At 39.8% G+C, this 16,787-nt stretch overlaps 1 protein-coding gene across 1 annotated transcript in view; it reads left to right on the top strand.

Annotated features, from left to right (window-relative positions):
• The window catches only part of plxna3 (plexin A3), a 92,363-nt gene that overhangs the window by 40,465 nt on the left and 35,111 nt on the right, over positions 1–16,787 (top strand). Inside the window, exons 7-12 of the mRNA XM_062058214.1 lie at positions 7,696–7,836; positions 7,983–8,083; positions 15,795–15,918; positions 15,995–16,145; positions 16,215–16,314; positions 16,389–16,503. Coding sequence (XP_061914198.1) covers positions 7,696–7,836; positions 7,983–8,083; positions 15,795–15,918; positions 15,995–16,145; positions 16,215–16,314; positions 16,389–16,503 — 732 coding nt within the window. The remainder of the gene's footprint in view (positions 1–7,695; positions 7,837–7,982; positions 8,084–15,794; positions 15,919–15,994; positions 16,146–16,214; positions 16,315–16,388; positions 16,504–16,787) is intronic.

Raw genomic sequence — 16,787 nt, 5'->3', positions numbered from 1 at the left:
ATGTGTAGGGAGCTTTTAAAGTACAGTGTTTTAAAATGCAGTGTGTAAAAAGTCAGTGTAAAAACATTGGTGTAAAATAATTCAGTGCAGAAAAATTAAGACTAAATCACATCAGCTCTGCCAAATGAGTGTGTCTGAATTTACTATAAGTCTCGAGTTTTGATGCAACAAATATTTCCAAACTGAATTTTTCTGCACTGAATTTTTATTTTAAAAAAATTGTTACTGAATTTTTCAACACCAATTTGAATTCAATTAAATTTTCAGCATAAGTTGATGTTAAAAAATAAAATTTCAAACGCAAAAAAATCCGCTGCATAAATACAGTGTCCAAAAAGCTTTTGTAATAGACACAAATCATTTTTTTACATTAAATTTTGCTGAAAATTTTATTGAATAAATATGTGTGTGCAAAATGTGTCTAAAATTGCAATTTGTTAAAATACAGTGTTTTAAATTCAGTCTGTAAAAATTCAGTGTAAAAAACAAAAACACAGTGTAAAAAAATTCAGCGTGAAAAAAACACTTTTAAAAATTTTCTAAAAGTTCCTAATTCAAAAGTATTAGGACTAAATCACATTTGTTCTGCCAAAGGTGCTTTAGTCTTAATTTACTGGAAGTGGGTCTTGAATTTTGAAGCAATAAATATTTTTTCAAACTGAATTTTCCTGCACTGAATTTTTATTAAAAACATTTTTACGGAATTTTTCAACACACACATTTTGCTCACACATTTTTATTCAATGAAATTGTCAGAATATTTTGATGTATAACAAATTCAAAAAATTAAGTTACATCCTGTATTTTCCAGACTATAGAGTGTCCTGGTATATAAGGGGCGGCATGGCGTAGTGGGTAGAGCGGCCGTGCCGGAAACCTGAGGGTTGCAGGTTCGCTCTCCGCCTCTTGACATCCAAATCGCTGCCGTTGTGTCCTTGGGCAGGACACTTCACCCTTGCCCCCGGTGCAAACTGGCAGCCTCGCTTCCGTCAGTCTACCCCAGGGCAGCTGTGGCTACAAATGTAGCTTACCACCACCAGGTGTTAATGAATGATGGGTTCCCACTTCTCTGTGAGCGCTTTTAGTATCTAACAATAAAAAAGCGCGATATAAAATATAATCCATTATTATTTATTATTAAGCTGCACTCACAAGATTTTAGTAAGTAAGAATTGTTTTAGTTATATTGTAAAAATTACAAACATTGCTTGGAGTAATAAATGAAGAATCCATACAAGTAGAAATGCTATGGACGATTAGAAGACATAACGGCACTTCTACTTCCGTTTCAAAGCTTTAAACAGCAAGAAGGAATTCACATTCACCCAGCAACACCTGGAGTGAGAAAACTCGTCCAAAAGATGGTGCCATAGCACAAACAATAACACCATTTAAGTGTCTTTAATGTGTTTAATGAAAACGATTTGCTTATTGAAAAATCCATAAATTAGCCGCACCGTTTCATAAGATGTAGAAAAAAGTAGCGGTTTATAATCCGAAATTTACGATAAATTCAGTGTCCTAAAAGCTTTTCTAATAAAGACACAAATGAACCTCCGTATTGTTGTGTAACAAAAAGTGCAGACAAATGAAATTTGTCAAATATCCACTTGTGTGGAAAGAGTGCGTGATTGACATATAGCAATTATTCATTTAAAAAAAAGTTAAACTAATCATGCTCACTACTTTCCCCTGAGAAAGAAAGTGTGTGGGTGTGTGTGTGTGTGTGTGTGTGTGTGTGTCTGTGTGTGTGTGTTTGACAGAAACGCCTTTGTGTCTAACATTGTGTTTCCTGTTCCCATCGTGTGTGTGTGTTCATGTCTCTATAAGCACATAACTTAGCGTTCCGAGAATTCCCTGCTGAAAAACACATACACACGCATTGAGGAGGATTAATTATTATGCTGTTGCCGTGGAGACGATGGAAGAATTAGTGGATCTGTCAGCTCCCAAAGAGACTGAAGACTCGTCACATGCGATCATGTTCCGTCTCCCCGCGCGTTACCATGGCGACTACGAAGGCGTTAGCTCCAACGGTGGGTCGCTCGAGGTGTGAAGGAACAAGCACGTTGTTTTAAATATGGAGTTGATCCATTTCCAGTCAAAGATTGAAATGAAACAAGACGTAGAATCAGTAGTTCTCTAAAAGGAGTTCTCAATGGCATCCTGCATTCATACTTTGAGTCGCTGTCATGAAGAAACTGAGCTGAATCAGCAGAAGTTGTGTGTTAATGATAGTTATTTTGAATATATTATATAATAGACTTTTTGTGATGATAGTGTCAACTCAGTGGACGATCAATTATCTTGCTAGTTAGCGATGTACTTCCTGCTTACTAACGAGAACACAACAAGGGAAAAATGCTGTGAGAATTTTTTGTGAGACCGGAGGGTGAAATGCATCAGTTGGTGGTCTCAGTATTATCCATTGTATGTGTGTGTGTGTGTGTGTGTGTGTGTGTGTGTGTGTGTGTGTGTGTATGCTGGGGGATGGGCTAATAAGCTTAACAGCCCCCCCCCCCCCCCCTCATGTTACCCCTCACTAGCCTTCCTCCTCCTCGTCTTCCTCCCTCAGGCTCTGATGCTCTGATGGCTCAATGAACAATGTGTGTGTGAGAGAGAAAGTGTGTGTGTGTGTGTGCCCGCCCCATCTCAATTCACACACAATTCCTTTTTCATTTCCGTCCATCTAGCCTCATATGGTCGCCGTGGCAACGTATGAACGTTGAACTTTCAAAGTTTTGAAAATGCACATTTGTGCACGTTACAGACACACACACACACTTGTATTTGTTACCTTCTTGAGACCTCCAAAAAATGCCTACCTCTACAGGACCACCCTTTCTAGATCTATAAAGATTTGTATTAATATATACATACTAGGAAAATATTAGTTAACTTTTTTTTTTTTGTAATTGGTTTTTAATCTTCATTATTTACTTCAAGTTATTAAAGTATGTCTCTATATACATGTTTAATTTTTTTCATTAATTTTGGCCAAAGGGGGCGCATTTCAATTTCTTACACACGCTTGTTATTATATAAGTTGGCCAAATGGGGAGCACTTCAAATTTTTACACACACTTGTTATTTCATATGTTGACCAGAGGGGGAGCACTTTTAAATCCCTCCTTTTTGGGACCACCCTCATTTTGATTTCACCATCAGGGGTGCAAATGAGACATTCTCTATTAGATGCAATGGTTTTCTGTATTGGGACCATGATTTATGTCCTAACTTGTTCACACCTCCTCATATGGAAGCTACTTTTCCTTGTTGATGTCTCAAGAAGGATAGAAATACAACAACACACACCAGTCACAGGAACAGCTGCCATGAAACCTGATCGCCCCGTTGTGTGTGTGTGTTTGCGCGTGTGTGTGTGTGTGTGTGTGTGTGTGTGTGTGTGTGTGTGTGTGTGTGTGTGTGTGTGTGTGTGTGTGTGTGTGTGTGTGTGTGTGTGTGTGTGTGTGTGTGTGTGCACGCTTCCATGCCGCCGTGCAACATCAGCCAGTAACACACTGATTGAATGATATACACACACACACACCTCAGTGCATCATTAGTACAAACCCCGTTTCCATATGAGTTGGGAAATTGTGTCAGATGTAAATATAAACGGAATACAATGATTTGCAAATCCTTTTCAACCCATATTCAATTGAATGCACTACAAAGACAACATATTTGATGTTCAAACTCATAAACTTTATTTTTTTTTGCTAATAATAATTAACTTAGAATTTCATGGCTGCAACACGTGCCAAAGTAGTTGGGAAAGGGCATGTTCACCACTGTGTTACATGGCCTTTCCTTTTAACAACACTCACTAAACGTTTGGGAACTGAGGAGACACATTTTTTAAGCTTCTCAGGTGGAATTCTTTCCCATTCTTGCTTGATGTACAGCTTAAGTTGTTCAACAGTCCGGGATCTCCGTTGTGGTATTTTAGGCTTCATATTGCGCCACACATTTTCAATGGGAGACAGGTCTGGACTACAGGCAGGCCAGTCTAGTACCCGCACTATTTTACTATGAAGCCACGTTGATGTAACACGTGGCTTGGCATTGTCTTTCTGAAATAAGCAGGGGCGTCCATGGTAACGTTGCTTGGATGGCAACATATGTTGCTCCAAAACCTGTATGTACCTTTCAGCATTAATGGCGCCTTCACAGATGTGTAAGTTACCCATGTATTGGGCACTAATACACCCCCATACCATCACAGATGCGGGCTTTTCAACTCTGTGCCTATAACAATCCGGATGGTTCTTTTCCTCTTTGGTCCGGAGGACACGACGTCCACAGTTTCCAAAAACAATTTGAAATGTGGACTTGTCAGACCACAGAACACTTTTCCACTTTGTATCAGTCCATCTTAGATGAGCTCAGGCCCAGCGAAGCCGACGGCGTTTCTGGGTGTTGTTGATAAACGGTTTTTGCCTTGCATAGGAGAGTTTTAACTTGCACTTACAGATGTAGCGACCAACTGTAGTTACTGACAGTGGGTTTCTGAAGTGTTCCTGAGCCCATGTGGTGATATCCTTTACACACTGATGTCGCTTGTTGATGCAGTACAGCCTGGAGATCGAAGGTCACGGGCTTAGCTGCTTACGTGCAGTGATTTCTCCAGATTCTCTGAACCCTTTGATGATATTACGGACCGTAGATGTTGAAATCCCTAAATTCTCTGCAATAGCTGGTTGAGAAAGGTTTTTCTTAAACTGTTCAACAATTTGCTCATGCATTTGTTGACCAAGTGGTGATTCTTGCCCCATCCTTGTTTGTGAATGACTGAGCATTTCATGGAATCTACTTTTATACCCAATCATGGCACCCACCTGTTCCCAATTTGCCTGTTCACCTGTGGGATGTTCCAAATAAGTGTTTGATGAGCATTCCTCAACTTTATCAGTATTTATTTCCACCTTTCCCAACTTCTTTGTCACGTGTTGCTGGCATCAAATTCTAAAGTTAATGATTATTTGCAAAAAAAAAATGTTTATCAGTTTGAACATCAAGTATGTTGTCTTCGTAGCATATTCAACTGAATATGGGTTGAAAATGATTTGCAAATCATTGTATTCCGTTTATATTTACATCCAACACAATTTCCCAACTCATATGGAAACAGGGTTTGTAGATCGAAGACATCAGCTGTGCGACGCCATGGCAACAGCATCCCCTTCGCATTATCTGTGAAAGCATCCAAGGAAACGTTTCCACGCCGTAGTTAAAAACATGACAGTTGTGACAACATGTGGGAGTGGGAAAGGGTGCAATAGACATGCCAGGCCACTAGTTGGCGATGGCAACTGGAGTGTGACCTCCGTCAGCACAAAGGGACGCTCTGCAAATCATTCCGTACATCACCGTGCTGTTATTGGTGCTGTTCATTAAAGGGGAGGGGCCTCACCGTGTGACATCAGGGCTGGTTCAGGGCCATTCATGATGCACGTTAGGGCTGGGCGATACGGCTGAAAAAACTGTTTTATATCGGTCGATATTGATTATTAGTGATATTTTAATGACATCTTTAATGTAAACATTTTTATTTCAAATATAATTCCTCTGATTAGAATCCCTCAGCTATCAAGGCAGGAAGGAAATGTCAACACAAGCAATGAAAACAATGCAAACAAAATATTAAAGTCACATTGAACACGTAACAATATGCTCTTAAAAAGAAACACACACATTTGTATTCAATTAAATTTTCAGCATAATTTCATGTAAAAAAAAAAAAATTCAAACGCAAAAAATTCCACTGCATAAATTCAGTGTCCAAAAAAGATTTTGTAATAGACACAAATTATTTTTTGCATCAAATTTTGCTGACAATTTCATTAAATAAAAATGTGTGTGCATAATGTGTCTATAATTGCAGTTTGTTAAAATGAAGTGTTTTATACTCAGTCTGTAAAGATTCAGTGTAAAAAACAAAAATACAGTGTAAAAAAATTCAGCGTGAAAAAAAAACAACTTTGTAAAAATGTTTCTAAAAGTTTGAAATTCTAAAATATTAGGACTAAATCACATTAGTTCTGCCAAAGGTGCTTTAGTCTGAATATACCGGTCTTAATTTTTATACTTTTTAAAATACTTTTTCTACACACACATTTAGCTAACACATTTTTATTCAATGAAATTGTCAGCATATTTTGATGTATAACAAATTCAAATGCAAATAAATCAGTTACATACTGTATTTTCTAGACTATAGAGCGCCCCGGTATATAAGCCGCACTCATAACATTTTAGTAAGTAAGAATTGTTGTAGTTATATTGTAAAACTTACAAACCTTGCTGAAAAAACTGTTTTGTATCGGTCAATATCGATAATAATTGATATTTGTATGACTGATCAACACCTTAAATGTAGACATTTTTATTTCAAATGTAATTCCTGTCATTATAATCCCTCAGCTATCGAGGCGGGAAGGAAATGTAAACAAAATATTAAAATCACATTGAACACGTAACAATATGCTCTTAACAATAAGGAACATGTAAGAAATGCTTCATAAAGTGTAAGAAAATAGTGCGAAGTGTGAAAATGTGAACATAGAGAAACCTGAGAAGAACTATTTCCTGCAGGTTTAGTGCCAGGAAGTTACAGCTGTGCTCTAAAGGGTGAGCCTGCTCCACGTTGGTCTGACTGCGGTCCCTTTGAAGAGAAATCCCCAAAATTGCCATACTGTCCTGAGACTTTTCCTCTTTTGTCCACAAGTTCTTAATTTTGACTTTCTCTTCACACTTCATGCAAAGAATCAACCTCCACACTTGATAGTTGATACTGTCACCTGATTGGCTGCCAGCACGTCACTCCTGCCTATAATCTGATCACTTCCTGCGTTGCTCAGTTACTAGAGAGCCAGTGCCTTCGTTCATGCAACCAACCTTGCTTCCATACTTCAGCCGAATAAAAAAAAATTAAAAAATGTATCGGACGTTTTATCAAACGCATTTTTTTATAGATGTCGCTTACGTGTCGTATCGCGACATATATTGATATCGTTTTATCGCCCAGCCTTAACGTGATGGGACAGTTGTAAAGACTGAAGGGGGTGGGGCAGTGGCAGGGCGGGCGTCGTCATGGCATCACTGGAAGTAAGACACACACACACAGTGACAACAGACCGATTGTCTCAAGGTGAGAGGTCAAAGGTCAGTGTGTATGTAGGGTTACATTCCCAACTCAGGTCAAAGGTGACTTCCTGAATCTTTCTCCGGTTCTTTTTCTGCCCCTCCTCTTCTTGTTGCCGATTGGTGACATTGTGTGTGTGTGTGTGCGTGCGAGGGTGGGGCTTGAGTGTCATGTCAGCTGCTTTGAATAACATCTTCACCACTGTGTGAGTGTGAGAGTGTGTGTGTGTGTGTGTGTGGCGGAGGGGTGGGGGGGTTCTTGTCTGCTGCAGTGTCCTACTTTCATGACTCCCCCCCCCCCATTCTTCCCTCAAAACTGCTCTGTGTGTGTGTGTGTGTGTGTGTGTGGTGGACTCATCAGCTCTAATTAAGTCCAAGACGGCTAATGAACACACAGCTAACGACACACACTTACCTGTCAGTGCTCCCCCCACCCCCCCTGCTAACCCCTCCTCACTCTTGTTTATTTGGGTCACGAGGCTCCTGAGTCACAAACATCATGATACACACAGTATGTGTTCATGACGTGTGTTTTTTTTGTTTTTTTAGATCCGCGTGGACGGAGTCCCGCCCCCGTCCCAGCATGCTTTACTGTATGAGACGGTGACCGTGGTGGAAGGCAAGTCCATCCTGAGAGACATGATGTTCAGTCCGGACCAGCTGTACATCTACCTGCTCAGCGACAGACAGGTACATAATTCACTCGGGTTGTACGGTATACCGGTATTAGTATAGTACCGCGATACTAATGAATCATATTCGGTACTATACCGCCTCTGAAAAGGCAGGTGTGTGTGTTTGACACGTGGTCGGCTATCTTGCTGTTGTTGTTTCAGGTGAGCAGACTTCCTGTGGAGACGTGTGAGCAGTATCAGTCTTGTTCCGACTGTCTGTCCTCCGGAGACCCTCACTGTGGATGGTGTGTCCTCCACAATAAGTAAGTACTCCAGTTGTATCAATACCAACTAGGGTTGTATGGTATACCGGTACTAGAATAGTATCGCGGTACTCGTGAATCAAAAACGGTACTATACTCTCTTTGAAAAGTACCGGTTCCCCATTAAATTTTTTTTTAACGGCCATGACAGCGCGTTGTCACGTCATGACATTGCTGGTTTTACGAGCAAAGGAGCATCTTCGGCAAAAACATAAAAATATATAACGTTAATAACTTGAAAACTTTAATTATGGATAATAACACGTTAATTACACGTTAATAACATAAAACCATATAACGTTAATAACTTAAAGGCCTACTGAAACCCACTACTACCGACCACGCAGTCTGATAGTTTATATATCAATGATGAAATCTTAACATTGCAACACATGCCAATACGGCCGGGTTAACTTATAAAGTGCAATTTTAAATTTCCCGCGGAACTTCCGGTTGAAAACGTCTATGTATGATGACCTATGCGTGTGACGTCAATCGTTGAAACAGAAGTATTCTGTATCCAATACAAAAAGCTTTGTTTTCATCGCAAAATTCCACAGTATTCTGGACATCTGTGTTGGTGAATCTTTTGCAATTTGTTTAATGAACAATGAAGACTGCAAAGAAGAAAGCTGTAGGTGGGATCGGTTTATTAGCGGCTGGCTGCAGCAACACAACCAGGAGGACTTTGAGATGGATAGCAGACGCGCTATCCGACGCTAGCCGCCGACCGCATCGATGTTCGGGTGAAGTCCTTCATGGCTCCGTCGATCGCTGGAACGCAGGTGAGCACGGGTGTTGATGAGCAGATGAGGGCTGGCTGGTGCAGGTGGATAGCTAATGTTTTTAGCATAGCTCTGTGAGGTCCCGTAGCTAAGTTAGCTTCAATGGCGTCGTTAGCAACAGCATTGTTAAAGGCCTACTGAAAGCCACTACTACCGACCACGCAGTCTGATAGTTTATATATCAATGATGAAATCTTAACATTGCAACACGTGCCAATACGGCCGGGTTAACTTATAAAGTGACATTTTAAAATTCCCGGTAAATATCCGGCTGAAACATCGCGGTATGATGACTGGAAGGCATTAACCGTGTAGTTACAGGTCCATGGTTTAATAGTATTGTTGATTTTCTGTCTATCCTTCCAGTCAGGGGTTTATTTCTTTTGTTTCTATCTGCAGTTAAGCCCGATGCTATCACGTTAGCTCCGTAGCTAAAGTGCTTCGCCGATGTATTGTCGTGGAGATAAAAGTCACTGTAATGTCCATTTCGCGTTCTCGACTCTCATTTTCAAGAGGATATAGTATCCGAGGTGGTTTAACATACAAATCCGTGATCCACAATAGAAAAAGGAGAGAGTGTGGAATCCAATGAACCCTTGTACCTATGTTACGGTCAGAGCGAAAAAAGATACGTCCTGCACTGCACTCTAGTCCTTCACTCTCACGTTCCTCATCCACAAATCTTTCATCCTCGCTCAAATTAATGGGGTAATCGTCGCTTTCTCGGTCCGAATCGCTCTCGCTGCTGGTGTAAACAATGGGGAAATGTGAGGAGCCCTTCAACCTGTGACGTCACGCTACTTCCGGTACAGGCAAGGCTTTTTTATCAGCGACCAAAACTTTATCGTCGATGTTCTCTACTAAATCCTTTCAGCAAAAATATGGCAATATCGCGAAATTATCAAGTATGACACATAGAATGGATCTGCTATCCCCGTTTGAATAAAAAAAATTCATTTCAGTAGGCCTTTAAAAACTATGATAGTTAGACCAAAGATTTTTGAAGCACAAACAATTGCTACTGGTTTGGGGAGGTTTTGACAAGTTGTGTGTGTGTCGGTTGGGGGGAGACCTTTCATAAGGATTGTGAAATATAGGCAAAATAAAAGTTACCCTTTAAGCACTAAATCTGTGCCGAAGAAGAACCCTTGCTGTCTTAAACAAAATGAGCCTGTGTTTTCATGTTTGTATTTTTATTTGTGGATGCCTGTCACGAATACTGATTTTCAGTTTGTCCTGGCTCGTAAACAAATGATATTGGAAGTGTGTGAGAGCATGAGTGTAGGTGTGGTGTAGCTGCGCTTCACAAAACACCCCTTACCTAACAGAAATGATCCACTGTGTTGCTATATTTAGCAAGCAGTGGTACATATTAAAAGTGTAAGAGAGGTGTATCTTGCATCAGGCATTTATTCAATAATCAAACACAAGCGGTCACCAAAGTATTGCAAGCGAGAGCGTAGATCCGCCACCACAAGCCCAGGGAGTGTGCAGTACCACACATCTTAGAGACACTTTGAACACCACTCCTTGACTTCTTTTACCAAAAAGTGTCGCCTGGGGGACATTTTTATTTTTTATGGCACAAAAATAATGTACAAATAGAGCAAAAAGACACAACGTAATGAGATAAGGCTGAAATGTTGATACTAATAATAAATAAAAACATGAGGATTTGTCTTTAAATATACTGTAGGTTTTAGGCTCTTTATTAGCCTATTTTATTACAAATGACATGTCGATGTCACACTACCACCATATTGAAAGAATGTTAATACCAATATTGTTTTTTTTTTTAATATAAGTGACGCCTCCTTGCCACTGCAGTTCCTTTTAGAATGTAAAATAGTTGACTATTGTTGTTATTTATAAACACAGTATTGTTTTTTTTTATATACTGGGAGGTGGTAGGGATGGCCACCGAATCCGGTACTTTTTTGGCACCAACCTAACCCCGCCGGTCCTACCGGGCACCGATTCACGCAAAATCCAACGGTTCCTTGTTTCAGTACCTGGGTTGCGTGTGACGTCACGTCCAGTTGCTGTCGAATTTAGCAGCTTCCTCCATAAAAGCAACCATTTGCGTAACTCAATAGTGGGGTCTATTAAATTACGCATCCAAGTAATATGCAACTTAAAGTTTTTAAACGCCGATTTGGATGTCAAATAACGCTCCCGTTGTAGAGATGCAGTTATTACTTTCTTCAATGAGGTTCTGTTTTTACCAGGTTTACTTTGTTTGCCTGTTAGTTAGCAACATAAATACGTTTCGAAATGCTGATGTGGATATCATATAACGCTCCAGTTGTAGACTTGCTGTTATTACCGCCAAGTTTATGTTTTCGCCATGGTTTGTATGTTAGTTACCAACATAATGTACATGGATTTTGATCACATTTTCAGAAAATGTCCGAAATACTTCCTCGAACAAGTGCTTTTCTCGTTTTTACCATTCATAAATGAGTTTGTCTAAGCACTCATTGTTGGAAGTTATTATTTCACCTTACAGTATAGACAAGCAATTTGCATTTTAGGTAAATCAAGGTTTATACTCTTTTTGTTTTGGTTTGTTTCCTGTTTCTTAATGCTAAAGATACCCACAATAAATAAAGATTGTATGCCTATTGTGCAGAGGCAACCGATTGCCCCAGATCCAGATCTACGACCTTCTGTTGACCCCCTGTTGGCTAATGGCATAAGCTGTACAGTTAATATTCCTGTTTAAACGGTGATTAAAATGTAAATGTAGAAGATACAATGAATGCAATATAATTTAAAATGACTACCTACTTGTGGAGTAACAATGTCGACACGAGGAATCTTCACGAAGGAGTTGCTTTCGATGTGTATTTTGTTCAAGGAAAACAGCGGAAATGTTTGCGTTTGTGCACATTCTCAGTGACTGTGGGTTGCGGGAATCGACAGAACACCGGCTATAACAAGGTCGTAGCGATAAACAGTATTAATTATAACCGCCGTAAAACTCACGACGGTTGTTAGCATTAGTGTTTTAAATTAAAATGCGCGAAAAAATTGTGATTGAAAACTGCACATTGATAAACTCACGGACTGAGTGGCGCTAGCTCGCTAGCTTAGATCAGGGGTGCCCATTATATCGATTGCGAGCTGCCGGTCGATGGAGGAGGGTGTGTCAGTCGATCACCAACCAGGCATTAAAAAATAAATCTAAAAATTAGTGATCATTAATCTTCACCAAGACGCCACTTTCGTCACTTGATTGACATTCACGGCACCTGTGACATAACATTGGTATTATTAAGAAAAAATGACTGACAGGAAGGCGAGAAACACTTTTTAATACTCTCGCGCCTGCTGTCAAAACTCTAAAGACCGACTGCACAGTTCCTGTCTTCACAATAAAAGCGCTGCTTCATCCTACCTGCGCTAACAAAATAAGACTCTCAGAAAGCTAGCCTGCACAAGCTAGCAAGCTTTGGAGTTTGCCGCCAATACATTTCTTGTAAAATGTATAAAAAGGAGTATGGAAGCTGGACAATTAAGATGCCAACAACCAACCACTTTCATGTGGTATTGGACAGAAAGTAGGACTTTTTTTATACTCCATTTGAAAATGTGGACGTTATCAGCACTACTGTCTGATTCATATCAATGCAAGTCATCAGAATCAGGTCATACACCAACTTATTTTCTTGTCTTCATGAAAGAAAGGAATGTGTTTAACATGCTTGTATTATCAATAAACACATTTAACTTGTTAACAAAAACCTCTCTTTCGTAAATAAATCTATATAAATTATATTTCGTATTTCGTAAATAAATCTATATAAATGATGTAGATCCCCTCCACTTGGTCAATTGAAAAGTAGCTCGCCTGCAGTAAAAGTGTGGGCACCCCTGGCCTAGATGCTAGCTTAAATGCTAACACGTAAACATTAAAGTCTTTCCCCATTAGGAAACGACATACTTCATTCTAAACTTTAATAAACACAACTAGGGTATTCAACTGTGCACATTGAAGCTACAAGTTATGCTGTCATAGCACAGAATGATTGATCTGAGAAATACGAGACTAAGGTAGTTTTACGGTGCGTTCAATGACTGCTGAGAGGAGTAGGACAACCAAAGAGTAAAACGCCCACCAGAAATAAAAGACCATAATATATTTTATAAATATATTATTATTCATTATTACTATTTATTATTATATCAATAGTGTTTTAACAATGTGTATATTTATTTTAGTTATTATTATTGTGTGTATAAGTACAAGTACATTTAACAATAATGCGATTATAATAATGGTGCTAATTTTAGTCAAAATAACCGTGATCTAAAATGTTCAATCATTACATCCCTGACACTAACACCCAACCATAATGTTGCAATTTTCACTACCAACAAAGAAAATTGACTCAGAAATGTAATATTAAAACTCAAAGTTATCACAAACAGCTTCTTTTTTTTTTTTTTTTTTAATGTTCCAATAAAAAAATTTGATTTTGTTATTAAAGACAATATTTAATAAAGCGCACACAAGTACGGAAAATTGATACCGTTGAGTACCGGTAAAGATTCCAAGGTACTAGGAATTGGTGCCGTATCGGTTCAAATGTGAAAGGGACCCATCTCTATAGAACACCGCTGTTCTTTTTTCAGTGGATAGTCACCTTTTGGCAGCTGCTGCAGCAATGTGAATATGTGCAAAAATATGTTGAAGCACCGTGATCCTAAACCAGAGCTGGACAAATATTTTGACTCGGGGGGCCACATTGAGAGAGAAAAATGTGTTTGGGGGGCCAATGTGTATGTGTGTATAAATGATATATACACATTTAGCTGTAAACATTTGCTATACAGTATGTGTGTTTGGGTCTTTTTTTTTTCAGGAACACTAAAGTTATGACAGACCACCTCAAAAAACCGGAATGGAATATTACAGTTTTTTACTGAATGGGACACCCAAAATGTACATTCAAATAAAGACAGTGGGATTTACAATATTAACTATGAACAATAAAACACTGAATATCAACAACATATGAACATCGCTCCTCTTTCACTTCTCAGACCAGCTCCTTGATAGTTGTGTATCTTTTATAATGGAGCAAAACACAACAAAAATGTAACAAACAGCTGTGTGTGTGTGTGTGTGTGTGTGTGTGTGTGTGTGTGTGTGTGTGTGTGTGTGTGTGTGTGTGTGTGTGTGTGTGTGTGTGTGTGTGTGTGTGTGTGTGTGTGTGTGTGTGTGTGTGTGTGTGTGTGTGTGTGTGTGTGTGTGTGTGTGTGATCTTGTATTTCTACCCTTCTTGAGACATCAACAAGGAAAAGTACCTTCCATATGAGGAGGTATGAACAAGTTAGGACATAAATCATGGTCCCAATATGGAAAACCGTTGCATCTAATAGAGAATGTCTCATTTGCACCCCTGGTGGTAACCTCTATCAAAATTATTATTTTTTCAAATTGACTGGTTTTGAAAGTGCTCCCCCTCTAGTCAACATATGAAATAACAAGTGTGTGTAAAAAAAATTGAAGGCTCCCCCCTCTGGCCAACATATGTAATAACAAGTGGGACAAAGAAATTTAAATGCGCCCCCTATGGCCAAAATGTATTTAAAAAAATGAATAAATATGTATATAGAGACATACTGTAAAAACTTGAAGTAAATAATGAAGATTAAAAGCCAATTACAAAAAAAAAAAAATTTAACTAAAAGCTTACCTTTTTTATATTTGCATAGTATGTATATTAGGGCTGTGAATCTTTGGGTGTCCCACGATTCGATTCAATATCGATTCTTGGGGTCACGATTCGATTCAAAATCGATTTTTTTTTTTTCAATTCAACACGATTCTCGATTCAAAAACGATTTTTTCCCGATTCAAAAGATTCTCTATTCATTCAATACATAGGATTTCAGCAGGATCTACCCCAGTCTGCTGACATGCAAGCAGAGTAGTAGATTTTTGCAAAAAGCTTTTATAATTGTAAAGGACAATGTTTTATCAACTGATTGCAATAATGTAAATTTGTTTTAACTATTAAATGAACCAAAAATATGACTTATTTTATCTTTGTGAAAATATTGGACACAGTGTGTTGTCAAGCTTATGAGATGCGATGCAAGTGTAAGCCACAGTGACACTATTGTTCTTTTTTGTTCTTTTTTTATAAATGTCTAATGATAATGTCAATGAGGGATTTTTAATCACTACTGTGTTGAAATTGTAACTAATATTGATACTGTTGTTGATAATATTCATTTTTGTTTCACTACTTTTGGTTTGTTCTGTGTCGTGTTTGTGTCTCCTCTCAATTGCTCTGTTTATTGCAGTTCTGAGTGTTGCTGGGTCGGTTTTGGAATTGGATTGCATTGTTATGGTATTGCTGTGTATTGTTTTGTTGGATTGATTAATTAAAAAAAAACAAAAAAAACATATTTGTTTTAAATAAATAAATAAAAAAATCGATTTTTTAAAAATGAGAATCGATTCTAAATCGCACAACGTGAGAATCGCGATTCGAATTCGAATCGATTTTTTCCCACACCCCTAATGTATATATTATTAATGTTGTAAATACAAATCTTTATATATCTAGAAAGGGTGGTCCTAAAGAGGTAGGCATTTTTCGGAGGTCTCAAGAAGGTAACAAATACAAGAATGTGTGTGTGTGTGGAGCATTTATAGAAACGTTAATGAGGCCGCATGGGAAAAGACACACAGTTTGTGGCCGTGTTTGATGTTTGGAGACCAGGTGGAGGCATTTCCTCTTTGCTGTAATGTCAGTCAACTTGGCCTTCAAAATAAAAGCGCTGTCGTGTACTTACCGGTTTCCCACAGAGCTGTACTTCAGCTAACGTCGTCAAGCCCTTTTGTGACGCCATTCCGTCATAATCCGTGATCATGTGACACCCCCCCCCCCCCCCCCCCCCCCCCTCAGATGTTCCAGGCAGGAAGGATGCGAGAAGTGGGCGGAGCCTCAGCACTTCAACACTCAGCTGGAGCAGTGTGTCAAAATTTCGGTTACCCCGAGCAACATGTCTGTCACCGCCCCCGCCACGCAGGTACGTCCAATGGCACTCCGGGTGCTCTGTCACGGAGCGGCGACGTCATCGAGCGTGTCACTTTGTTGTCCCGCAGCTGACCATACTCGTGCACAACGTGCCCATGCTGACGGGGGGCGTGTCCTGCGTCTTCGAGGACATCAGCGAAACCCCGGCAGAGGTGGTGGCCCAAGGTCAGGTGACATGCACTTCCCCGACGCTGAGAGACCTGCCGGCACATTCCTACGGTGACTCGCGCACACACATGCACTCGCATCGCGCACACACACGCTAACAAGACCTTGTCGCGCCCTCAGGAGAGAAACGAGACGTCCAACTCAGCCTTCGATCCAGCGAGACGGGACGTAACTTCATCAGCACCAACCTGACCTTCTACAACTGCTCTGTGCTCAACTCGTAAGTCTGACCTCGGCGTGTCGTCGCGCTCTCTTCACTTTGAAAGTGTTTTCTCCTCACTTCCTGTGTTGCAGGTGCACTTCCTGTGTGAGCAGCATGTTTCCCTGTCATTGGTGCAAATATCGTCACATGTGCACCAACAACCTGGAGGACTGCTCCTTCCTGGAGGGACGGGTCAGCACTTCCCAGGTAAACCCTCTTGGACGCCACAATGTGTGCGCGTGCATGTGCTTGGAGTGTAGACCAGGGGTGCTCAAACTACGACCCGCAGGCCAGGTGAGGCACACCTGCATCCATAATTTGGTCCTCGGGGCGTCCCAGGTTAATGTTTAATTTACCGTATTTTCTGGACTATAAAGCGCACCTATATACAAGCCGCGCCCACTAAATTTTGGGAAACTAAAATTAAAATTCCATCTATTAGCCCCACTGGCTACAAGTTATATAACCGGCTATACGTTGTGAAATGAGTT

Source organism: Entelurus aequoreus, linkage group LG01 (genome assembly GCF_033978785.1).
Source record: "Entelurus aequoreus isolate RoL-2023_Sb linkage group LG01, RoL_Eaeq_v1.1, whole genome shotgun sequence".
Taxonomy (NCBI): Eukaryota; Metazoa; Chordata; class Actinopteri; order Syngnathiformes; family Syngnathidae; genus Entelurus; species Entelurus aequoreus.
Note: the sequence above shows the minus strand (reverse complement) of the source record. Positions and strands in the feature narration are given on the sequence as shown.